General features: G+C 48.1%; 1 protein-coding gene across 2 annotated transcripts; it reads left to right on the plus strand.

Moving 5' to 3' along the window:
- The first annotated feature begins 126 nt into the window (after positions 1 to 126).
- Positions 127 to 18036, plus strand: LOC119862112 (mucin-17-like). Of its 2 annotated transcripts, none has more exons than XM_038418138.2 (13): positions 127 to 361; positions 2880 to 6990; positions 7681 to 7739; positions 8172 to 8329; positions 8969 to 9093; positions 9571 to 9629; positions 11346 to 11482; positions 11570 to 11694; positions 13218 to 13276; positions 13766 to 13920; positions 14555 to 14664; positions 15349 to 15471; positions 16097 to 17711. In XM_038418138.2, the coding sequence occupies exons 2-13, from the start codon at positions 2890 to 2892 to the stop codon at positions 16163 to 16165; spliced, it is 5280 nt and encodes a 1759-aa protein (XP_038274066.1). In that variant the 5' UTR covers positions 127 to 361; positions 2880 to 2889; the 3' UTR covers positions 16166 to 17711. The 2 variants fall into 2 exon arrangements, with proteins under 2 accessions (XP_038274066.1, XP_038274067.1); XM_038418139.2 differs by having other exon boundaries at positions 254 to 361; positions 16102 to 18036.
- The last annotated feature ends 7677 nt before the right edge of the window (positions 18037 to 25713 follow it).

Consider the following 25713-nt stretch of genomic DNA (forward strand, 5'->3'; position numbering starts at 1 on the left):
CCTGTCCAGACAAACATGGCATTTTGAGGATCATGTGTTGTGTTTAGGGTCAATGGGCTGGAGGAACGTAACACACACACACACATTCAGAACCAGCAAAGGCTGATCACGCACTTTCCAATTCCTGTAGCCAAAGCATCACAGGGAAACTTGCATTCCTGCCCCCTCTCATTCTGGTGGGGAGAGGTTTCACATGGAGAGCTGCAAAGTGGGTTAACGAGGAACCTGGCCATCTGGAACTCAGCCGGTACTTCCTGCCTTGCATTCCCAGCCCCCAGGCCAATGAAATAAAAGAGCAGGCCTATGGTCTGTTGCTTTGTACCCTTCTCCTTTGTGTGGGTGACTGGTTAGTAGCTCTAAGGTAAGACTAGGTTGAAAAATCAGTGCCCTTGGTTAAGGGGAGTGGGTTAATGGTTGCTTAGACTATGGCTCTCACTCTGAATGTATCATTGCCTTCTTGCAAAGAAGTTCTTCTGGTTCTGCTGTGGGTGTCTGGCTATATGTACTTCCTTAAAAGTGAAACTAGTCCCTTAAGAGGGGTTGCTTTAATGTCAGCCTGGAGTGACTTGCAAGGATTGACTGGTCTACAGGGTTCTGGGGTGCTCATTTCACAGTATGATTCCTATGCTAAATGGGTATAATTGCTAGTGGTTCCCCTCACTTTCTCTGCAAGGTATCTAGTAAATATTTGTCATACTAGCATTGTCTTAAGTAGCTAGCCTAATTAATTAGCTGTATGTAGAAAGCTTGTTGAGGAGACCTGGGATAAGAAGTTTAGGGTGTCAAGGCTTGCTTTTGAGAAGTGAAAGTTAGTTGGCAAACCTCTGATCTTGATTTCTCTTCCCCCTGCTGCCCCCACCCCCAGGCCTGCATTCATGATCCACTTGCTACTAGTGCACTGAGCATGCATCTGAAAGTGGTGGTAGGGGAAGAAGCCATTAAAAACTCTCCTGGAAAAACAAATGAGAGTCCTGCAACTGCTGTAGAAAACAGCTCTGAGTTGCTGAGAAGAAGTAGCTAGGTATTGGAGTCCCTTCTGTACATGCTGCTTCTGGTGGCCCTGGCCCTTGCATGTACTACCCCACCCTGGCTTTGGAGGGGGTAGCCTTATCTTGCTTAGCTTGCCATGCTCAGTCTAAGTGTAGGCTTCCTCATACTGATCCACTAGCTAACTCTAACCTAGAATGCCTAGTGTCCATGTCTAGAGTGATCTCCTACTGTGTGATCATGAGTTGCCTATGGCTGTAGCTAGGGATGGTTATGACTCTCACCAGTGCTCGCCACCTAACTTTTTAATAAAGCTTCATCACAGTTAGCCTCACAGCAAGTGTAGCTTTAACTTGCCTAGAATGTCTTCCACTAGCTGTAGATGCTGCTTCCACTCTAGCCTTGCTGTGTGCCTACAAGACATACTTTCACTTCTGCATTAGACTCTTCACAAACCTCCAAGACAAAAATGCTGAGCCTGAGGTTATTATGGGAGCTGCACTTATATACCTGCTGTAGACCTAGGAGCTAGTAGGTGCATGGCATACTAAAGTGATTGTGCCTACAACAAACTAGGGGCATGTATCCCAGTTTGCATACACCACTGTTGTGCATAAGTATGTGTAGCTGTGGTAGAATGAGCAGTGGCACCACAGCTTAGCCATGTTGAGTAGTAACTGGCCTGACCCCTGTGGGTGGGTAGCAAGTACAAGTTTGTGTATGTGAACTGGGAGGCTGTTGTGTAGATGTAGCCTAAAGGGGTCTCTAATCTGGGCTCTGCCTCAGGATTTGGAATAGGCACCCACTCACCCTTCCTCAGCCCCTCTAGTGACTCTGCAGAGTGTTTACCTTGTGATGGTTCCACCACTGGAAGGTGGGTAGAAGCTGCTAAAGCTCTTAAAGTGGCTACTTGGCATAGACTCTTCATGGCTCCTAGGTTTGACTTCCCTATCAAGCCTACATATTAACTGTGGCTGACAAGTTCTGATCTGCCAGCTGGGGTGCAGTGATATACTTGGCAAACTGTCCCACATCCCTCTCCATAAGAACAAGGTGTCCATTCCTCCCAGTTTCTGTAACTGTGGGGAGGAATGCATGTAGTCTTTTTTTGGGGGTGGGGTTTTTTTTTTTTGGGACACATCCTTCCTCTTTCATCCCCTCCAGAGCAGACCTCTGTGTAATAGGTGATTTGGAGTAATGGAGGACTGGAAATAGAAGGCATCTCTCCACTTCTTGAGGTTTCTAATCTAGCCCAGTACTTGCAGTCTGCACTGCTGCATCTTCTGAGGTCCCATCTAAATATGGCTTTAAGTAGTTGAGGGAACCCATTTAAAACAGTAACACCTATTTAAGAGCTGGTATGTTAATAATCAATAAAAGACAATTGATGCTTCAATAAGGGTGTGGTGGGAGACTGAGGCTCTGGCTTTTTCTTGATTGCTGTCAGAACTGACTAGTTAAAAGAAAATAAGCACTTGGCTAGAATAGTATCTATCCAATCTTCTTCTCTCCCCCCACATCTCCTTGTTAAATTGGCTGTAGCTCAGATTAATTTGAAGAACTGCTTGGTTTAAACCAGGACCTTCCTATGCTGGTTTCAAAGTCCTAGTTGAAAAAGGCTGTATGTGGTTGGTTTGTTTTGTTTTGTTTTTTTAAGGGAGCACGTAGCTATAGAAAATGTTTCATAGCTTGAGTTAATAAACAGCAAGGACTAAATTGGCTCAGCCTCTGGAGTGTCAGCCTTGTACAGGTTATTCAAGGTATTAGTTTAGTCTTCCATTTGTAGTTGGGCTAGTGGATCCCATGGGGACATGAGCTATCAAAGTAGCTGCTACCTTAATTAGGGAGGACTGTAGACTAAAGCAACTACTGTATCTCTTAATTCTTCACAGCTGAGCTGCCATGATGAGATTGCCCATGATAAATCATGGAGCAGGACCGCCACATATGGATAAGTCTTCAGGGCAAGACACTACAATGGCTTCCCCAAGAAGGAGAAAAAGCACCATGAGAGTAACCCTATGCCCTGCCACTACCTTAGTGACTGTTGCCAAAAGGCATAGATGCCAAATCATATTGGCTACAGTGACCTGCTTTCTTGCTTGTACCATTGCGTGTAATGAAGGGTCTTCAGATACTCTTTGTCAGAACCCTCTTGGCACTGTGCCTACAACTTTACCCTTGCAGCCTGACATATTGCTATCCCAGAACACTACTGGTGGCATCTTGATGAAACCCAACAAGTACTTACTGAACCACATTGTAAAAGGGCAAACTGGCTTGCATGCTGCTGGGGAAAAGCAACATGCTAGAAGCTTACAGGCAGACTCTGTAGGCACCACAGACCAACTAAGCCTCCCAGAAGCAAAATGGAGTGACTTAAGCCAGATCTCTGCACTTCCATTCAAGCTTGATGGAAAAAGGAGTCTGCATTATAAATTGGGAGCTGCCAAGAAAGATAAGAATGGCATTGACTCTAAGACTCTGAGACTTGACACTTCTCTGGCTCTTGATGCACTAGCCAAAATGACAGGCTTCTCTTCTAAGCTTTCCCCTAAGGGACTACAGGCATCCTCTAAGGAGGACCTGATGTTCTCCCCACATGCATCTAAAGCAGTGGAAGTTGGCACAATGGACTCTAATTACCCTGCAATGGTACCTGGTACTCTGTCCCAAGCACAATCCCTTCTGATAGATGTGGACTTCTTGCAGTATGACTCATTGCACTCTGCTCCAAAGGCATCTGCACAGCCCCTAAAAGTTTCTCCAGATGCTGCCTCTGTTGCTCAGTCAAGTACAAACTCTGGCTCGAAGCAACAAGCTGCTGTAGATAGTCTCACTAGTGATGCATGGGGTCTGTATAAAATGACCCACTTTGCCACACTAATGGCTCCCAGAACTAGCGTAGATCAGAAAGCCACTAGAAGTAGTCCCACTAGTGTCTTGCCTAAATTCCTGGCCTCTGCACCTCCAACATATAGGGCTAGCAAAGAACTTTCCTATTTAATGTCTCTGACCACAAGTCCTACCATGGCAGCCAGCCCAGCTGTTCCCACCCAGGATAACTTAACCATGAGTACCAACTTCCCGGAGTCCACATCTCTGGAAGCAACTAACATTGGCCCTACAGAACTGATCACCAGTAGGTGGCCAGGTTCTTCCCCCATATCAACTGGTGTGGCTTCTCATGAACCTGTGGTACCAGTGTGGCTTGGTACTGTCCCTGGGATGCATCCAGGGTTTCTGACACCATCTCTTCCTTCAGGAGAAAGTTTCTTGGATACATCCCCCAGTGTAACCATGCCCAACCAGGAACACAGTACCTCTGAACTATCTGCGATCAAATTCGTATTGAGTGCTCTTCCTGTTGGCATGTCACAATCCACTAACCTGCTCCCAGCCCCAGTATCTACAGCAAGACTGCCCTCTGCCAAACCAATGGCCAGTACCTCAGCTTCTGCACCATTGCATGTGGGTGATCTGAGCCACTTCACAGAGCACCCATCTCCTGGGCCCCTTACTGTTCCAGACACCTTAGCAGGCCCCACTGAAGGGGTAGAGACTGAGGAGCAGTTTACTGCAGCTGTACTGATGGCTGCCTCACCCACTGTTAGAGAGTCAATTAATTGGCCAGTGCTACCTGTACATGTCAGCACTACTGCACAATCTTCTCCCCCATCTAGTGCTCCAGTCTCACCACTAAAGGTAACTCTTCCTGGTGTGGTGCATGCAAGTTCAGTAGAAGTGTCGTCTGGGTTTCCTTCACAGAGTGGTGTAGGGACAGATCTCCCTATTGCTCTGTCAGGACACAGCAGAACGAGGGCTCACATAGCTTCAGTTCCCAAGCCAGCCACTGCTGGGCTGGGCCAGCTGCTAGTTCTAACTACTAGTTTATCAGATGTTCCAGCTGACCATAGCACTCCAAGCTCTCTGGTGCTGGAAGAGACCTTTCCTGAGGCCTCTGCAGAACAGACCATTGTCCCTGGAGTCCCTCATAGTCTAGTAACTAGCTCTAACACTCTCTCTGATGTTGAAGTCAGTGATGTGACTCAGCTGACTGGAGGTGTTACAGAGGGTCCCCCTTCAGTTGCAGCTAGAGTTGGCCTTTCCTCAGCCACACATCCCCTTGATCCTCTCAAACTTGATGCAGAGACTTCCAGCACTTCCTCTACAGAGAGAATCCTGCCAGTGAAACAGCTGGGTCATAAACTAGAAGAGCGCACTACTGAAATGGCATGTGCTGGTTCTGATTCCACTAGTTGCCCAACTTGGGTGTCTGACCTTAGTACAGCTGTGGAACAAAAGGGTTCTCCTAGCCTTGCTATTACACATGCTCCTGCCAATCTAACAATAGTTTCTCCCTCTCAGGAATCAATGAGAGGTGTCTCCTCCAAGCCAGACACTCTAGTTGCTGGTACCAGTCAAGCTTTGACCTACTCCACAGTCCTGGCTAATGTGAAGCCTGTTGTAGGCTTCCTGCATGAAGACACTGCAGCCAATTCTCTGTCCCATATGTTGCTTATTAGCAAGGGCCCTAGAAGTCAGTCCAGTACTTCTGCTTGCTGCCCTGAGATATCCCCTAACGTCTCAAGAGCCAGTACAGCTGCAAACATTACTAGTGCCACCCTCTACAGGGAATTGTCTAAAACTGTGAAGTTCCTTGATAAAGAGCAGACTCCGGCAGCTGCTGAAGTAGTGGCTAAAATGCCTCCCGGCTCCTCAGAGCTCCCGCTGGGAGCTTCAAGTGATGCACTGGAAAGCAGCTCTGTAGTTGGAGCAAGTTCAGCAAAGCCACAAGCTCAACCAGCACGTAAGCATTATTCGCTCCGTAGACCAGGAATGAGAAGAAGGCTGTCCACCCCAGCTGACTCAGTCTTATCCCACTCAACCACATCTCCGCCTAGTGGGACAGACATCCAGCCAGGGCCAAGGGTGCACACTTCTCCACAGAATAAGACCTTCCCTATGTCACCCTCTAAAACAAGTAGCAATACAAGTGTCATAATGAAGACTGAGACAAACATCACTCATTCCACTCTCCTGTACCTAAACAGAAATGGGCTAGCATTGCTTGCTGGCTCAACCCCTACTGGAATGGAACATACTCCAGTGCCTATAACAGCAGCTGGTGTCCCAGTAGCTTCCACTACAGCTGCATCAGAATGGAAGCCCACATCAGCAACTCTGGGAGAGCACAAAGTCCCAGGTGTGGCTACAAAGGCAGCAAACTTCAGTGGGTTGGCCTCTGCTGAGTCTCCAGTCAGCGTTATGACACCTGCTGTTGGGTTGACCTCCACAAGCATGGCTGTGTCTAAGGCTACACCAGTCAAAAATACAACAGCTGCTCCACTTCCAGAGCTAAGTACAACTACACTACTTACTAGTATAAACCTTACACAGTCTTTTGGGACTAATGCTCCCATTTTCCAGCCCCTCACTGAAGCCAAACCTAGTGTGGTGACTTCCCTTCATAGTACCCCCAGCATTCCACCCACAACAAAGACAACTGCCCTACTCACTAGTGCCAGAACTTCAACCACACCTGGCCTGCAGCTTCCTACTGTACCAAAGACAACTAAGCTGATGCCTTGGAACAAAACCACTGTATCAACACTGCTTATACCTCCTACATCAACCTTGTCCACCCACTTGCTGCTAATCTCCCAACACAGTTCAACCGCTAAAACAGACCTTAGTTTGTTAACTAGGACGATGACTGCAAGAAAGAACTTAACCACAGCTGCAGTGACTGCCAAGCAGGTGGCTACAGTCAAAACTGGTCTCATTTCAAAGCTGATCCTGCCTGAATCTGAGGTTCCAACACTGAGCTTCTCCCCTAGGGGAAAGACTGGGTCTGCAAATAGACCTACATCACCTTCACTGCAGTTGCCTGTGCATATCCTATCTCTGCAGTTCCGTCTTATTGGAATCGCTTACACAGAACTCCTGAAGAACAAATCTTCTGATGGGTACAAGAAGCTGGAGAAGGAAGTGAAGTTAACTGTAAGTAGAACTCCTGAAAGTGTTGGAATTTAGAGAAGTTGGCCAGTTACTAGAGCTGAACTTTGCTCCTCTGGTTGCCAGGCTGCAACTGACAAGCTACTTGTAGCTTATTTTCAGCTCATGTTGTCTATGAAGACTCCTCCCTTGAGGGGAAAAGTCTGCCTAGCCCATAAGGATCCTAAGTAGGATTCCTGAGGTGGTGGTGAACTAATACCCATCCACATCAGACTGGCATCTTTAATGAGTATCTAGTGCACAAACCTCTACCACTGAATAGCCAAAAGTTTGGTTTTAGTCCATGATCAACACTAGCCAGATGCAGACAAGCAGCCTATAAACAAGGGGCTTTGTTTTCCCAAATATGCATAGACTTACCATGGACTGTGGTAAGACCCATTCTTTGTTCCATGTATAGCAACGCTGAGATTAGTATTTCCTATTTAATCCTTCAGACCCATGTGGACTCTATCCTTCCCCCTCCCCCCCCCCCCCGTTTATCAATTAGTCTCTTTTGAATCTCTGCTTCACCTCCCAATCCAAGAACAACTAGTTCTTGACATCAATTCCTGGCTCTGTGCAAACAAGTCCAGGTTCTTACAAGTCTGACCCCACTTCCAGTAAGCCCTTGCTATTCATAGTGAAGTAGCTGTTGTGAAAATGTGTCCTTAACCAGTAGCTTCTTATTTCTAGCTAAACAAGATGTTATCCAGCTATGAGAACTTTCTCCAAGCAAACGTTCTCCAGTTTTTGTGAGTATCTTACACAACGTAAGTACTCTTCATGCTTTAAGCTTTTTAAATGTGCTATGCGTAGATTCCATCACTAGCTTATGTCTGTAAGCTACATAGGGAAGAGGATGAGCCTCAGGTGGGGAGTAACATTATAGGTCAAGGATTTCAGGTTGTCTTGCTTCCCTTCCCATCCAGATGGGATAACTTGCCAAGTCACACAACAGAAACAGGTTAGGTACACAGCAATGGCAACTGTCTGCCTACTAGAACAGACAGTAGATGGCTATTGGCTGACGAATGCAGTGGGGCCTACCAAATTCACGCTTTAGAAAGGCTATTCCAAAGGATCACCAGTTTAAAGCTATGTGACTTGTGTTTGCACAGTACCAGATACAATCCTATCATGCTACTAAAAGCTTCTAATCTAGCTGTTTCCCTGGCCTCCCACAGGAACGGTTCCATCATTGTTGAGAGTGAGGCTCTATTCCAGAGAGATGGCCCTGTTCCCACAAACTCTGACCTCATCCGCACAGTTATCACAGAGGTGGAAAGGAAAATGGACACCTTTTTTGACTGGAGAGTGGATGTCAAGTCTGTCCAGTCAAATGGTAAGCATCTGAGTCACTGCAACGTAATACAGTGCCCAGCAGCAGGACAGAGCTCCCACTACCACTCCTCCCTATTCCTAGATGGCCACAGGAACAATCAAGCCTGCCCTTCAATAACCAAGCCAGGTGGTGTGTGCCTCCCAGAGGTGGCTTCCGTAATCTCCATGTACACTCAGTGATTCATCACAATTGGGTGATGGGGAGGGGAAGGGGTGTTGGCTCTCAATTGGATGCAAGCCATATATTTGGAGACTACTGTACCATGTTTCTTGATAACCATCCAGTGTCATGGGTAAACTGCATTTGCTGCAGTAACAGTTAGTTATAGGGATGCTTTCACAGTGTGCTGCACTCTCCTTCAAGGAAAATATCAGAGTAGCATACCCTTCTTAGGGTGCCTCCATCCCTGAGATGGAGCATGCCTCCTGCCACCTTAGATTTGTTGTTACCCCATGAGCTCTCCCCCTCTGGCCAAAACTTTACCTCGCTACAACTTAAAATAGTGGGTCTTCTAGTTTAGGCTTGAGGCCTAAAGCCTGTGTCCAATGATGTTCAAGTAGTACAGACAAGGGGGAGGGTGGTGGAGTAATGGCCTGGTGTCCTGTCCAGGCAGTCACTGCCTTCTGCCTCCCTGTTTAGGTTTCAGCCTTGAGAATCTAGAACCAGAAAAGCTGTCTATCTCATTCACTGCTCTGAGACTTGGCTCAATTGCAGCATTCGGTGGGGTGAGCAGCCAGGGCTCTCTGGACCAGCTAAACAATGTGGTATGGTAACTCTTTTATACTGAATCACATGACAATGGAGCGGTGTCTCCCTTTATCACCTCATGGTTAAGGCATGGGAATGTGGGCTCTTCTGTTCTGTTGGGTATGTCACTTGATATCTGCAAAGTGAGGATAATGCTTGATGATCTTGCAAGGCTGAGTGACTCACTGACTCTAGCAGAGGTCTTAGTGCCCTGCAAGTAGAGGCTAGTGAAGACCGTGCCACACAAATAAGAACCATATGGCTGCACATAGTAAATGGACCACCAGAACTCCAATCTAGTTCCACTGGGGTGAAAGGAAACAGCAGCTCAGCTGCATATCTGACTGCAAGGGACATGGAGATATTTAGGGAATGGAAACAACCTAAATAACTAAATTAGGAATAAGGTTCCTGCTGAATGGTCACTTCAGAAGAGGAGGGGTTGGGGAGACTGGAGAAGCTGGGAAACAAATTGTCCCCTTTCTTCTCTGTAGGTGGTTCAGTCTCTGGGGGCCCTGTATAAAGTGAAGAACTTCTCCTTTGTCAGACTCAGGTATGGACAACTCGAGCGGTGGTGGTGATTAGCTTCCAAATACAGTCTAGAGTCCTGAAAGGAAACGCACAGAAGTAGCTACTTAGCAGTGTGGGAGAGCCAATGGGGGAGCTCTGGGTAGGGCTAGGCTGCGTGCAAAGGAGCCAAATAGCCTTTGCTAGACTGCTTTAGGGCACAGGTGGGGGTGGAGGATGGGGAGAGACCCTCTTCTGGGGTGAACTTAATAACCACTACTATTGACCATAGGAGAGCAGGCTTGAGACTCCCTGAATTGTAGGGTGTATAGAAACCTTGCAGTAAATCTAGCTACCCACAAGATGTCACTCATCTAGTAAAAAGAAAAGGAATACTTGTGGCACCTTAGAGGCTAACAAATTTATTAGAGCATAAGCTTTCGTGAGCCACAGCTCACACCAAATGCATGCGATGAAGTGAGCTGTAGCTCACGAAAGCTTATGCTCAAATAAATTTGTTAGTCTCTAAGGTGCCACAAGTACTCCTTTTCTTTTTGCGAATACAGACTAACACGGCTGCTACTCTGAAACTCATCTAGTATTAACTCTGCCAAATACTCCTTCCGTAAGGAAGAGGCAATCCTGGGAGCTCAATGACTTGCTCCTGTTGCCACTGTTTGTAAGCTAAATGCCGCCTTGATGCAGGAGAGGGTGGAAGGAATGGAAGCACCAAAGTGAAGGCAAGAATCCAACACTACATATAATTTCCTTGCATTACATACATAGAACGCTGAACGTTCAGGATAGAAGGAGTCGCTGCAAGTCCAGATTGAGACGAACAGGTAGACCTGTGAGGTAGAAATCCAAGGTCTCCATACTGTGGTGCTAACAGTACATGGGGGTGGGGGGGAAGTACATCCCATTCCTTTAATGAGAACTATCTTGTGTGTCAATACAACATCCTGTGACGAAAGACCTCTCAAATGCCTGAAGCAGCATGTTGGGCACTGGACTCCTTCTAATTCTAGCACTGGCTCCAACCTAGTCAATAGTCTCTGGCTCTACTGCAATAAAAATCCCTGCTCCATGAATACAAAAGCCAATTTAAAGGATGAGTAGGGGCAGGTATTAATCATCCAGTCTTAAATGCAACTGCTGTGAAATAGAGCCCTACAGGGGACTCTTTTAATAAATCCTCCTACGTCATTTCATGCATAGGTTGTTTTTCTTTTAAATCTCACTCCTACCTGCAAAAAACTTAGATCCTGCAAGGGGCAGATTTCCACCCCACACTACTAAAAGTCCATTAATATATTAGAATATACACATGGAATTCAGACACCATTTTTATCACTAAAAGAATAAAACAAATCTTGCTTAAATGGTGTAAAATGCTTAACTCAAACAAAATTTAGGATAGTCTTGGTAAACTGACAAGAGATTTAGTGTCTTCCTGCAAATTACCACAGTTGGGGGAGAGGAGGGAGTGTCTTTGTGGTATGGGCAGAATTGGGTGGCAAAAGTACATTTTATGAGTTGCTGCTATTAGGGCAGCAAGTCCTGGGGGATTGCAGTCCTGCTGCTGGGCTCTATTGTGACTTTGTAGTCTCTGCAGAGACTAGTCTGAAATGAGTGACTCTACTGGGTGGCTGCACTACTGTTGAAGTAACCAAATGAAATTTGGCAGCAAGTGTGCTGGCAAGCCTCCAAACCCCTGCTGGCTCTTATCTTTGTGCTCTGCTAAAACTCTCTTCTCCCTTAGGGACATCAAAGGTGACCTGGAGATCAGTGGTAAAGCCTACATTGACACACATGCCCATGCTGATGTCAGCCAGGTTCTGCAAGCACTGAGGGGTCTTGTTAACTACTCTGTAGACTTGACAACTCTCTCTGTGGATGGTCAGTATCCTTCCCTCCAGCACTTCCTCTTGGCTGGTAGAGGGCACTAAACATTTATCTAGCTCAAATCTCTCCTTCCAATTCCAGATTCAAGGCTTAGCTTGCAGGTCTTCCCCATTTCCTTCCTGATCAACAACAGGACAGTCAATGAGAAACTGCTGGATCACTCTTCTGTGGAACACCAGAACCTCACCAGGGACCTTGCTGATGTGGTAGGCATACCCAGTTTCCAGCCAGTGATGCCAGTGTACTCTGAGACTTCTGGGGATGGAGAGGAGACCCTATAGAATCCCTCTTGAGATCTAAGGGCAAAAAGGAAGAATCTAGAAAGCATTACTTCAAGGCTTTAGACTAATCCTAAATCTAGGCCTTGGACTACTCAATCTGCTAGGAGAAGGAGCACTCTCAATTTGGAATAAAATAGTTGCAGTGCTCTATCATAACTAGTGTCTCCAGAGGCTTGGAGCACCAGTAATTCTCCCCCCCCCCCCCAAGGCTCTCTAGTAAAACTAGACTCGCGGGGGAGGGGGGGCGGGGAGAGGACAGTCTGCTCTCTTTTTGCTCACTTAAATGATCTCACAAATCAAGTAACTTTGTAAAATTCCATCACAGCAAAAGCTTCAGCTGGAGGGTTGTGGTAGGGAAGGGGGAGTTGCAACTAAACTGCTTCTTAAGACTATGCTACTGGAGCATGCTATGCTTACTCAGACTTCATAGTGTCTGAGCTTCAAAGCTCACTTGGCTTCCTAATGTGGTGTCCTATATGTAAGGCTCTAGTAGAATTCCAGGCTCAACCTAGAATATTGACATGGATTTAAGGCATCTGAGTTACTCCAGACAAGTATGTCCTTGCTAGAGCTCCCACAACTCTAATTGGTGGGTGAAGCTAAGGGCTTGGCTACACTTGCAAGTTGCAGGGCAATAAAGGAGCCCCAGGCACACTAGCTCAATACCCATCCACATTGGCAAGGCATGTAGAGCACTCTGACTCTGGCTACAGTGCTGCTGGAACTCCTCCACCTCAGCAAGTGGAATAACAACATTTTGCTGTGCCCTGCTGGAGTGCCACAGCACCAGTGTGGACAAGGTGTTGCATTACTGTGCTCTGATCAGCCTCTGGAAACATCCTATAATCCCCTGTAAGTCAAGTGGCCACTCTTCTCATTGTTTTTGAATCGCTGTAAGAATGCAGAAATGCCCTTTGAAAGCTCAGTTTCTGACAGCCAGCTGCTTATCTGTTCTGGGACAAAGCCACCATTACTGTGGAATGCTGTGTGTGAGGGAGGAGGGGAGTGGTCTGCTGCTGTCTGAACTTGCAAGACCGCATGTTGACATGCGCTCAGCCCCCCAAAAACCCACTCTCCCCCCCCCAACATATCCCCATTTGAAAAGCACATCAGTCACTTGCAGCAGCATTGGGTGTGGTGCATTATGGGCAGCTATCCCAGCATGCGATTGTGGCCATGCCAGTGCACTTGAAGCAGTCTGTGGACAGACTGCAGCGCTTTCCCTAATGTGCTCTACAAAGGCTGGTTTAACTCCAAGCGCTCTACATGGGCAAGTGTAGCCATGTTCTAACTCTTAAGCCTGGGTCTGACTCCTGCTGAGGAAAGTGGTCTGAATGGGGTTGAGCTGGAGACATATTCTGAGTACCTTGTTGGCAGAGGCTTCACAATGGGACAAAATGCCTGTGGGAGGGGAACTAAATCAGTCTAACTCTGATCCATTCTTCCAGCTGATGCATGCCCTGAGGAAATACCAAGGCCTCCTGCAAGTGGTAATTCGAGACTTCCTGTGAGTAAACACTCTGCTTCTGTGTAGGCTGGAAGGCCTCTTGTCTGCCTCCTACAAGGTAGTCGTCTTGGGCATCAAGGGATCAATGTATCTGTACTAGGATATACCCTACTAAGGTAGCGATTAGGAAGATGTCAGCTGAAAGTGCCTGACCAAAGCATTTGTCACATGTTTCTCTCAATCCATTGAGACTCCCACCCTACGACAATAGTGTTTCTGGATCGAAAAAGCATGCCTCCCTCTTCTACCTACTAAGTTTCCCACCAACTTCAGTGAGCCTCTGGCTGGAAGGTAACCATTCTCCATAAGAAGCAGTGGATCTTAATTCCCATGCTGCCTAGAGCCTGTGACAATTGAGAGTCTAAGACAATGATTCCAGGCTGCAGCCCTGCTTTAAAAGCCATGGGTCTGGCTCTCGAGTCCAGACCACCTGTGGCCCTCTGGGTGACTGCTACTGTGCCTCACTGGAATCTATTGCTCTCTCCACAGAAGTGGCTCCCTGATCTGTCATGGGGATGTTTTATTCCAGCACCCTGGCCCAGCCAGTACAGATGTTCTGCAGACTCTTGTTCTTTCAGTTGGCCCAGGTCACATGTTGGCTGGGTCAGGCTTTCAGGTGGACCCATATTCTTTCACAGTGGCAGGTATGACTGCTTGGGGATCTAGCTGGAATACTACACATCTTCAGCATGGTGTTGGTCAAGTTCTGAAGTCTTATCTAGCTGCTGTAACATAGCTGTAGAACAGACCTCCAGTCTGAAGCTCCCTGCTCAAAAGCACTAAACTTCAGGAGCAGAACTACAACCCCACGTTTGCTGCTGCTTTACCTGGGGGGAAGCATCAATTATTTCTCTTCCCCTGCCACCCAAAACTAAGAGCTAGTTGCACTTCCTATGCCAATGGAGGCTCAAGAGCCCTGCATAAGGTGTAACTCTAAATTGTAGGCTATGGCAGCTGGCCACACCACTGCTTCAAACCGCCCACAGGGATTAGCTCCAAAGAACTATTGGCCTAATGTACCAGTTGAGACTCTTCTTCATTAGAGAAGAAAAAATTATACTAGACTGAGCACCTGATGGAACGCAGGAGACTGGGGGGAGGGTGTGAAGCTGAGCCAGCAGAGTAGAAACTACTCCCATAAGGGCTACATTCAAATAGCTTAGCTAAAAATAAAGCTTTTGTGATCACTAGATTGGGGGTGCTACTAAAAAGAATCTGACTTTCTTTGACAGGGCATTGCATAGTAGCTGTAGGACTAACTGTCTCTCTTGACTCTAGATGACCAACTGGAACCTCCCTTTGTGTATCCAAGTTTCCCTGGATATGCCATGGCAATTACTGTCATGTGTGGCCTTGTTATAATTGCCATTCCCATTGTGGCTCTGCTGGTAAGGTGGCAGTAATACTTAGTAAGCATAGCCTCTGGCAGAAGGCATGATATCTGAACTTTCTGTACAGTTTTTTTGTACTCTCACCATTCACTTGGGGGTGACTGCTCTTGTAACCAGGGATCTACCAACAGACACTGGGTATTAACCCAAAAACTCCTTGGCATGCAAAGGGATGGGGATCAGACAAATTGGCTTGAACAGTGGTGAGCATTTCTAGAGAGACCATCTTCTAACTGGCACAGGATGGTAATACCACATCTTGAATAACAGTGAGGCACAAGCAGATGGCTGTAACTTGCTCAAGAGCAACATAAGTGGAAACACTTGAGTAAAATGTATACTGGTCAACTTTTAGTCTCCTCCTGGATAACTTTCAAATAGGGGCTGAGGCTAGCTTCAGATGTAGGAGCTCACCTAGCAGTAAAGCAGAGTTAATATGTACCTCCAATTGCTCCATTTCCAGGTGGTAACTTTTTGCCTCTTGTACAAAAGTTATATGCTCAGACAGGCTTGTCCAGTAGCCTGGTCCACTGATCCACTGTGGGCTAGCCTACACAAGGGTGCATGCAGTTCGCAGTTCAGAGCTCCAGCTGTCAATTTCCTAGAAACTGGTAGTTCCTCTCACTAGCCTGTTAGCACACATCTCTTCTCTCACTTATGGTGTAATTTTTTTCTAACTAGTACCTGAATTCTGGACTATTTGGCTGGCATGACAAGGCTATAATTCAGGGTGGGAGAGACCATGAAGCAGGGTCACAGACATTTGAACTGGATAATCAAGGATTCCGCTCTACCATTGAAGAGGCAAGTCCCAGTCCAGGGATGGGGGCATATTTCCTTACTTAAATTCCATGCCTAAGGTGACCCCAGATTAGTATTCTGGGGTCTGGTAGCAATACTAAGGTGGCACAAACAAGGGAGGTGGTCTAGGGATGCCAGTGTTGCTGCTTAATGGGCTTTCCTACCATGTTTCAGAGTGCAGCTTTGCAGATCTATTAATTCCCTCACTCGTACAATTATCTGAATCTTCCTTTCTCCACTGAAGAGACTACTGCTAAATCCCCATAGCTCCATACCTTTCCAATATAAGATATTTGATCCTTCCTTCCAAGCTGAGATCCAGCACTAGAGGGGGAGATGCAATGCTCCAGATAGCAAGCTGCTCCTTGCCTGGAGTAGGAATATGCTAGCATTGTGTGCTAATTCATTTCACATAATGCAATGTTAGACCTCTCCATATATTCCTTTCTCTAGGATAATGGCACTCTCCCTCATGAGGTAGACTTTCCCCTCTGTAGCAAAAGGTCACTGAGTACAGAGTCCCAAAAGAAAGTCTCTTGGTGGGCAGGAGAAGAGGCTGTTTAGGACACAGGCAGATCTCTAGGGTTGTGACTTAAACTCTTTTTTTTTTTTTTTTTTTTTTTTGAAGTGCAGGATGATGGCAGACGTTTGTACACACCTACAAAACTCTCTGCCAGAGAGTGAAGATGCAATATAAAAGTTCTTCCTCCTGGCTCGTGGGCCTAAATCTCCAAGCTGCTGTAGAAACAGGAAGATTCAAAGTACTATCTCTGGTAGGGGTGTCAGTATTCATGCTTTCCAAATGTGAATGATTCTAAAATCCCTTGGATGGAGCAAACTTTCTCAGCTGTATGAAATAATTCCATGTCTGCACCCTAAATAAACTCTATCTACACGATAGAACTATAATAGTGGCCGCAACTGGGGTCATTTTTCCACATTCTGGAGGGAGGTGATAACACCAGGTGTATCCTGGCTAACTTCTCGGTGGACGAAATGACATCGCCTCGCTCCTTGAAGAGCATCGGTGCTGTAGTAAAACAAAGATTTGTGATGCTTAAATTGTGCTTGGTCCTCAACAAGAGAGCCATCTCCTCCTTCCAAGGGAACACAAGGAGGCAGACTTCTATCAACCTGAAATAACTCCTGGATGAAGGGCCTCTTGACCTAGCAAGAGTTCTGATTAGGTATTCAGTGTGATTATGCCCCCAGCTCTCCCTGACTTAAGCAGAAATCCCCCTGTGAGATAGGGAAGTTTTATTGTAAGCATGCATTTGTTTTAAGTTTTGTTTTAAACTGTTTCCTACTCGTATCTTGGCTTGCTACTGAGTGTCTGTAGCTACAATGCCAAAAGTCCTCTTCTGATGGTTGCTCTGACTAGGAGGCTTAAGATACCTGGTTTCTGTAACTCTGAACCAAGGGCAGTCTTGTGACTGCTTAAACTAGCTGAGCTTTTTGAGCAGGGAGGACATCAGACCATCTCACTCCCAGACTCTCTAGTAGAAGTACTAATGCAATCTCTAGGCAACTGCCTTTCAAACAGGCCCTTAACTGAGCTAAGATAAGGTCTCCCATCTCCGTTTCCTAGAAGCTTTGCTGTGGTTCAGACCTCCCTCCTTGGTCTGTCATTTCCTGCTTAGGCAAGCCCTCTGGAAGCTGCTAGCATGCTCCAGTGAGGATTCCTTCCTCCTCAGTTCCCTTCCAGGCTCCCCTTTTAACCAGAGGACACTCTTCCCTTAAGAGCATCCATGACTACTCTTCCAGAAAAGAGAACTCTTACATCTTGTAGGTCTGAGCAAAGACAGAAGGTCCAGCCCAGATTTGCTTTCACCAGCCAGGTGGTCCCCTGCCAAAGTTAGCTTATTTGGTTGCAGCATCCCAGGGATGTGGCAATAGCCTGTAGGCTTGAGTCACTATAAGGCCATGTCTCCTTAGCTGACATGTCCTTGAATGATAGGCACTTCCATCTTTCTGGGAAATGTCCCCTGTCAAACTGAGGTGGCAGAAGCCAAATAGCATGTTCTGAGGAAGCTGAGAATCTACTCTAAATTGGTGACCTAGATTAAGAAGGGTGCTATTCCAGTACTTGGGATGCTTCCACTCTTAAGCACCATGTCCTTAAAGGAATCTCCTCTTGTGCCCTTCAGAGAAACAGCTGGATTACCTGGGTAATGGGGCAGTTGCTTCTGCATCATGGACTACTTGCATTTCAAACTCTCAGCAAGTCTGCACTTCTGAGAAACTACTGGTCTAAACATAATTATACAGAAGAATCTGCTTTCCTTAGAAACTGACTTCTATTGTAGTCCTCAGTCTCCATCAGGTTTGTTCATGGGGTTTTTTTTGGGGGGGAGAAGAGTAGCAAACAGTATGAGGCTGAATGTAGTAGGCTGACAACTCCTATTCAAAGTGCCTGCTGCTGACGTAGCTTTTCCTGCCAGAGCAGACGTCCCCTCCCCCCCACAAACTGGCTTAACTTGTGCCCCTTTTTATATGCATTTCTCAGCTGTGGCAATCATTTCAGAGAATGTGTACTGTGTGTGATTCTGAATAAATGGTCTAAGAATATACTGTTGGCATGTGCTTATTGAGAGAGGCCTTGGGGAGGGGCGGGGGGGTCAGGTCAAGTGTAGCCTAGAGCTGACCCTCTAACAGTCTTCCAGATTCAGCCCTTAGCTAAAGGAGGCTTTATTAGCAGTGCTGTCTCCTTCCACAGAATCCTCTGCTCCCTGCCATGGCAATACACCCACCCCATACTACAGCAGAGGGGGCTGAAAGGAGCCTTGCAGCCAGGCAGTCTTGTATTCCTCCTTTTGGCCAAGAATATCCAGCTCTGCAAAGCATTTGCTTTTGGGCAAATCTTTAGCTGACCATGGCCCTTTGCAGGGAAAACTTGTGGGGCTGGGAGTCTCCAGTATTCCTGCTGACAAGTAGTTTAAGATGTCGGCACTTGAACAGACAGTTTCCCTAAACCTTCTGGGGCACATCTAAGGCTTATTGTAGTTTCACAGAGGAAACAACTAGCCAAGCAGTTCTAAAGATGTCCCTTCAGCAGGAAGGGGATGGTGGACAATACACCCAACTTTCCTCAGAGCTAGAAGAAATCTGGACCCTCCTAGACCTGGTGATGAATCACAACCATGGCTGGCTAGGTTCTGCCTGTTGCCCAGTAAAGCAGAAGAAATGCTAGTGACGCTCAGCTGGCCTTGTTTAAGGATGGCTGTCTAGAAATGAGAGGTCTCAAACAAGACGACTATGCAATTCAGTCCCCTTAACTGCTTTGAGCTGACGCTTCCCCTGGAACAACCAGAGATCCAGGTGTTGTACAATGACTCCTCCTAAGATCAGCATGAAACTACATTCTTGCAGTAGTACAGGGAGCAAGATTGGAGGGCACCAGCTATAGCTGACTGCTGCAAGTGCAGTCAGCCAGGGCATTGGGGTGGGGGTAGAAAGTCAGTGCCACCAGTGGGGCTGGCTGGGGGAAACTGGCACTTTTCAGGGCAGGCAGCAGGGGGCACCCCATGCCACACAGGGAGGCAGCTGGGAGCTGACAGCAGCAAGGGGGAGCCTGGTGCCATGCATGAAGCCTGCTGGGTGGCTGTAGTCTGCAAGGGAGTACTCTAGCCTGGGGATCTGAGTCCATTCCTGCTGTCTCTGGAGCAGATCCAGTTTGCAGAGGGGAAATATTGGGATGTTGCAGGGCTGGTGAAATGGGGAGCTCCCTGGAACAGAGAAATCTATCACCTGTCTTTGCTTAGATCATCATTCTCTACCAGGCACATGCTTTCTCAGGCTCTCCTGTCCAACAAGCTGTACTGGGCCAGATGAGCATCACAACCAAAGCTCCTTAGCTGGCCTTGGCCTCTCTGTACCTAATAGAGAGGGGGAATGGTGGGTAGGGTGCTAGGAGCCCAAGGGTATTAGTGTGTGCCCACTCTGCCTTCTGGCACCACAGCTCTCTCCATCCAGAAGGGCTTAGCATGGCTGTATAATGTTACTGTTAATGCCTACTTCTGTTGTCTTTGCCAGAGCTTATGGCTAAGGGCAACTAGCCTCGTTCTTGCTTCATCCTTCTGAGCAGTAGCAGTATCTTCAGAGTACAAGGTGAGCCTGGAGACTATTCTGCTGCCAAACTGCTCTGGCGCCAAGGCCACAAACCTTCCCAAAGGGGAAGGTTGTCTCAATGCCAAGACGCCTCTTCCCTCCATCTCTTCCTTCCCTCTGCTGCATAGTAACCCAGGTGTCACCTCCCACACCCTGTGAGAGTGTCCCGGCCCTTCCCAGCCACAGGCAGGCCCTACTGGATGTGCTTCTGACATGCAGGCAGGGCCAGATTTATGCACCACAAGGTACAGCATCTTCAGCACCCCCCAGCATGGGCAGTGGGTATAACAAGCCAGAGAAGGCTAAGCCTTCCTTGGTGCAGCTGCTGCTGATCTGTGGCCATGACACCTGGGCTGTGTTGGCCCTGCCCCTTCCCCAAGGCCTCTGCTGCTACCTGCCAGTAAGTCTACCACTCCCACTCCAGAAATCCCCACTGCTCACCATGTCTCCCCTCCTCTTGGGAGGGGGAGTGAGGAGGGACATGGCAAGCCAGTGGTGGGCAGGAGGGGCCACCTGGCAGGGGAGTAAGGTGGCTTGGCCAGGTGCTGGGGCCAGTCTGGTGCTGGGGAGGTGGGTGGCATCAAATAAGGGTTTGTTTTCTTTAATAAACTGTGCTGAGATGGCCCATGAGCCATCTTGGCAGGCCCCCTCCAGCTGCTGGTGTCCTGCAGGGAAGAGTGCCCAGTTTGAGAAGGAAAGACAGCTAATGGGACCAAACGGGAGAGCTGTCGCTGACAGGAAGCGAGACTGCAGGGCACCAGCTATAGCTGGCTGCTGCACATGGAGCCAGCTAGGGGTGGGGGGGAAGAGTCTGATGCTACCAGTGGGGCTGGCTGGGGGAATTGGAGCTGGTTGCAGGGGGAGCCCAGTGCCACATGGAGGCAGCTGGGGGATCCTGGTGCTATGTGTGAAGCCTGCTGTGGGGCTTTGCTTAGGTTGTCATCCTCTCTCCCAGGCCCATGGTTTCTCAGGCTCTCCTGCTTTAATGGTTCTGTCCAACAGGCTGTACTGGGCCAGATTGGCACCACAACCAAAGCTCCTTAGCCTCACTCTGCTTAGTAGAGAGAGGAAATGGTGGGTAGGGTGCTAGAAGCCCAAGGGAATCGGTGTGTGATAAGCACACATGCTCAGGGTAACCTTGGTAGGCCTAACACACCTTCAGAGAGAATTCTAGGTCAGCCTCTGGGCGTCCTTGGTTTTACCTGCCCTGAGCCCATGAGGCTGGGGGGGGGGTTCCAAGTGGGGCAGAGACCCCCTTGAATAGGCCTCATACACTTCCTCGAGTGTAGCTAATTGGGGGATGCTTGGCTCCCAGGGCTTGTGCTGCTTCTGTGCACCTGTCTCTACAACTTCCCTTGGAGATTCGCAGAAAAACCTCTCTTTTTCTCTGCCTGCCTCCTCTTCGCTACCCTGAGTAGTATCTGCTGGAGGAGAGGCAGGGCTGCCTGCTGGCCTGAGGTGCTCCAGCAGCCCAGGCTATAAAACCTTTCAAAGCAGGGGAAAGACATCTCAGTGTGGAAATATCTTCCTGCGTCAGCTCTCTCTCCTTCCCCTCTAGGCATGTGTCCAACAATCCCATTTTAGAAACTGCCTTCTTTTTAAGCCCCATCTCTGGAGCCTGATTTCTGCTTTTCCACCACAGTAAAGCAAAACACAACGTGGTTGTGAATCCATTTCTGAACCGTTAATTCTCTAGTAAAGGCATGGAAACCCCACCTGGCCTCTCTGCCCTGCCCCCAGCTCTGCTATGTACAGATCACTGGGATGCTCCATGCTATCCTCAAACCTTGTGCCAACAAGTTAGTTTTGAAACTCCCATAGGGACTTGCAGGTGTAACAGGAACAGAGGAGACTGGATTTCCTTCTCCTCTGGCTTCTCTGCAGTCACTGAATAAGGAAACCACCTGAGCATAACTTGCTCCCCAGCAGCTCCTGGAGCTGGGAGGCCCTGGGGTTTCCCCTGAGAACAGAAGAGAGAAAAATCCCATCAGGCTCTGAGTCTGGACAACTCCTTTGCATTCACCTCTGAGCTCTAATTGTCCCTCAACAACAAGCTGTGTCCTTGCAGTGGGCAGGAAACAGAGCCGAGAGCTGATCCCCACCCCAACCTCGGGGCAGACACCTCTTGCTACAGAAGAACTAAGAGCAGGTGGATAAAAGACTGGGACTCACCTCTGTTTACCCTTGCTGCACCTGCTGGCCAAGGGTAGCCTGCCTCCCTCCGGAATCATCCTCACTATTCCAACTAAGGTCTGCAGGAGGAGAAGTAGGTCTGGCCCATAGGCTGCTGGGCTGAGGTCGTGCAGTAGCCAAGGTCATAAAACCTACAGAGCAGAGGAAAGCTATCTAAGTATGGAAATATCCTCTTCCTGCACCAGCTTTCTGTTTCCTACACTAGACAGGACACCTGGCCTCGCCACTGCCAGCCAGAATGCTCAGTCCCACCAGCAAAGGGTCAGGGATTCTACTGTGGTTTACATAGTCATTACTTTGTACCTTGGGGATTGGTAAGGATTTTTGCTGGGTTTTGAAGGAATTACGCTGGACTACAGCTGTTCCAGCAGGGCGAGAGCCCTCTCCCCCCTCCGAGTCTGTGATCTGCTCCTGCAGCATGATAACCCTTTACCTTCTGCATGTCCTGCGAGTGCTCCTTCCAGGATCCCCCTGAAAGGTCCCAGTCAGCCTCCCCCATCTGGTTTAGGAGATCTGCTGTATCAACATGGATGGAGGCACTCAGCACTTGGGGAAACGAAACAGGCAGCCATGGATGCTGTCCTCCCTTCCAGGGTTAGTGGTGTCACGAGAGAGGGGGTTTGGGGCCCAGCTAGATGAGCAGCCTTTGCTCAGGGTGGGTAAGGGACCCGGCCCAATGCTCAATCACCAGAAGCCGAGGCAGTAGTTCCTCAGGGAAAGTCATCATATTCGTTTGATTTATTTACCGCCAGTCTCTCTGTTTTAAAGTGTCCTGGCATTGCCGCCTATTACCTCAGTGACTGGCTGTCATTCCAGGGGGCAGACCTCAGAGCTGAGCCCACCCCTCCTCCTGGAGCCACAGTTCTCTCCAGCCAGAAGGGCTTAGCATAGCTGTGTAACGTTACTGGCACGTGCCTTCCTCTGTTGTCCTTGCCAGATCTTATGGCTAAGGGCACCCAGCCTCGCTCTTGCCGCATCCTCCTGAGCGGTAGCAGTATCTTCAGAGCACAAGGCAAACCTGGAGGGTATTCTGCTGCCAAACTGCTCTGGCGCCCGGGCCACAAACTTTCCCAAAGTGGAAGCTTGGCTCAGTGCCAAGACGCCTTCTCCCTTGGTCATCTCTCCCTTCCCTGTGCTGCATAGTAACCCAGGTGTCACCTCCTGCACCCTGTGAGAATGCCCCGGCCCTTCCCACCCATCGACTCCGTCCCAGCTGCAGGCAGGCAGGGTCAGTTGAAGGATATTTTGCACCCTAGGTGAAACTTCCACCTTGTGCTCCCCCTGCCTCCTCTCCCCCCGGAGCATTGCTTATTATAAACTTTCAAAAATGAATACTGCATAATGTGGCATTATTCATTAGAATTAATATATGTTCAGCTTGAAAATTTATTAATTTCATTATTTAGTCTTCATATTTAATGAAAATAAATGAATAACCTTACAGGGTTGACATTGTTATTGTTTTCACTTTGCACAACATAGCATGGATCTTAAAATAAATCACATATATTATACACAATACACGGTCACAGAGTAACAGGTTATATTTTAGAATTTATTTTCCACGCTTTCAGTTTAGCAAATTTAGAAGCAAGTTCCTCCAAGTCAATGCTTGTGAGTAATATCATGTTCTATTGACACAGTAGATAGCTCAACAAGTCTTTGTTGCAACATTGATGTTCGCATGTATGTTTTTATCAACTTGAGCTTCGAGAAGCTTCGCTCACCACTGGCCACAGAAACTGGGAGAGTCAAGAGGATGCGAAGAGCAATGACTGTGTTGGGGACACTATCTGTCAGCTTATTTTTCCATATGAAGTTCAATACATCTTGCAGTGATGCACTCTTTTGGACTCGTCTTGCAATAGCTTGCAATTCACAAGTCAAAGGCATCAATATCTGGATTCACCATGTTGCAAAGCTTGCTCCAGATTCAAGCAATGTTCCATAATTTGCTTTGGTGTTGTATTTAGCAAACTGTAAACATCATATGGGAAGCCGAATACTGAACTAGTTTGCTGCATCAATGTGAATCTTTCTTCAACCGAATGTATTCCCTGTGTCGATGGCTGCAAAGTAAAAGTTCACTTTGAATTTTTCTTTCGGATTATAAATAAGTTTGTCATTTGCTTCATATGTGAACTGCTTCCTCTTTTTTTCTAATACGGATTGGATCTGGTTCAAAAAGTGCCAGTACATCCAACTCCTCTGCAAGTTCACCTGCATCTACCAATGTTTTTTCAAAGTCTGCATCACTTATGCGGCCCACAAGAAACTTCTTGGTTTCTCTAAGTTGATAAATGGCGTCATGTATGTCGACTTCTTTCACCTGAAGTTGTTTGCTAGTCATGTTGATCTCAAACAATATGTCATACCACACAACAAAAGAAACAAGAAATCTGAAACTAGAAATAGCTTTTACAAGATCCTTTGCATCAACTTGTGACATATTGCCAGATGATCCTGTTAGAGTAGTGTCATCATAGATCTCTATCAGAGCATCATAGATGTCACCAAGCTGATAGCAGAGAGGTTTCAAGGCATCGATTAGACTTTCCCATCTTGTTTCACTCCGTGGCTTACCTGTGAGATTAGATACGTGGTGTGCTAGAATTTCCCAGCCACGTGTAGAATTTGAGAAATACACATAAACATGTTGAACTAAATCAAAGAAGGCTGTTGTCTCCAAGCAATACTTTGCAGCATCATTAACAACCAAATTCAATGTGTCTGTATTCGCACTGTCAGTCTTGGCAGGACCATCCTGGGATGGATGGAGAGACTCAGCTAGGAAGTACTGCAGGTCCCTGCTTGCCCTACACTCCTCTCCCTCTCTAATGCCGCGTAGTTGGAGCCAATCAATCACTATTTGCATTTGAAGCCATTAGTGCAGCTCTACATTTCCCATTAGCCCTGATCTCTCTTTGGGGTACAGCGTATCTCTGGCTTTGTCCCTCTCCCCCCGCCTGGGTCCTGGTTTGCAGAAAGCCCCAGCCCAGGGCAGCTTCGACCATTCCCCCGCTGACAGAGGCTGGGGCAGGGAGAGGGGCACCAGGGCAGCTCAGCTCTGCGGGCTGCTGTCGTCTGCAGCTGCCCACGCACGAGGGGAGCACGGACAAGCAGGCACCCAAGCTGTGGGGAAACGCTTCCCTTTGCCAGCACACCGGCATCCTCTGCCTCCACTGGGTTGCCATGCAAGGCTCTTTTGTTCTGGGGTGGGGGGGGGTGAACATGCTCTCCGTGCCCCCCGCTGCTGCCGGGCTCGCTTTTTGGCACCTCCAAAACTTGGTACCCTAGGTGGCCGCCTAGTGGTTACACCAGCCCTGCAGGCAGGCCCCACTGGACGTGCTTCTGACACACAGGCAGGGCTGGACTGATACCTTACGCACCCCTAGGCACAGCATCTTCAGTCCCCTCCCGCCCACACACCCCACACTGCCCTGCATCCCTCCATAGCCCAGCAGCCCACACCCCCTCACTGCCCAGAGCCCCCTCCCAAACCTCCCAGAGCCCACTCTCCGGCTGCACGCACTTCGCCTTCCCTGCTGGTAGGAGCCGATCAGCCAGCCCTGCCCCTGCTGGACCAGAGCGGCAAATGGAATTTCTTTTAGCTCATTGTGCCAACTGGGACTCGTGCAACCCGCGGGTTGAGACCCACTGGCGTATGTATTAACTTTTAACCCACTTTTAGGCTCCCCTAGAATGCTGGCGCCCCTAGGCACGTGCCTAATTGGAAATCCTGCCCCACACACAGGGGCTAATGGGAAGTGCCCTGTCTGTGTGAGAGCCACCCACGGTCCTCTTTGGGTTTACCCAGTAGCCCAGCTAATTGCTCCGGTGCTCTTCCTGCCCCCAGGGACCAGCCTCTTCTGGCATCTGTTGGGAATGTCCTTCCGGAGGCTTATTGCCTCAAAAGTGGTCGTATGGGGTGGGGAACAAACTCCT

The sequence above is a fragment of the Dermochelys coriacea genome, chromosome 10 (genome assembly GCF_009764565.3).
Source record: "Dermochelys coriacea isolate rDerCor1 chromosome 10, rDerCor1.pri.v4, whole genome shotgun sequence".
NCBI lineage: Eukaryota > Metazoa > Chordata > Testudines > Dermochelyidae > Dermochelys > Dermochelys coriacea.

Excerpts from the sequence above, each read along its gene's own strand:
- LOC119862112 (XM_038418138.2), top strand. The coding sequence starts at position 2,890 with ATGATGAGATTGCCCATGATAAATCATGGAGCAGGACCGCCACATATG. Across the intron at positions 13,277-13,765 it reads GTGGTAATTCGAGACTTCCT|AAGTGGCTCCCTGATCTGTC; the intron begins GTGAGTAAACAC and ends CTCTCTCCACAG. Across the intron at positions 13,921-14,554 it reads ATATTCTTTCACAGTGGCAG|ATGACCAACTGGAACCTCCC; the intron begins GTATGACTGCTT and ends TCTTGACTCTAG.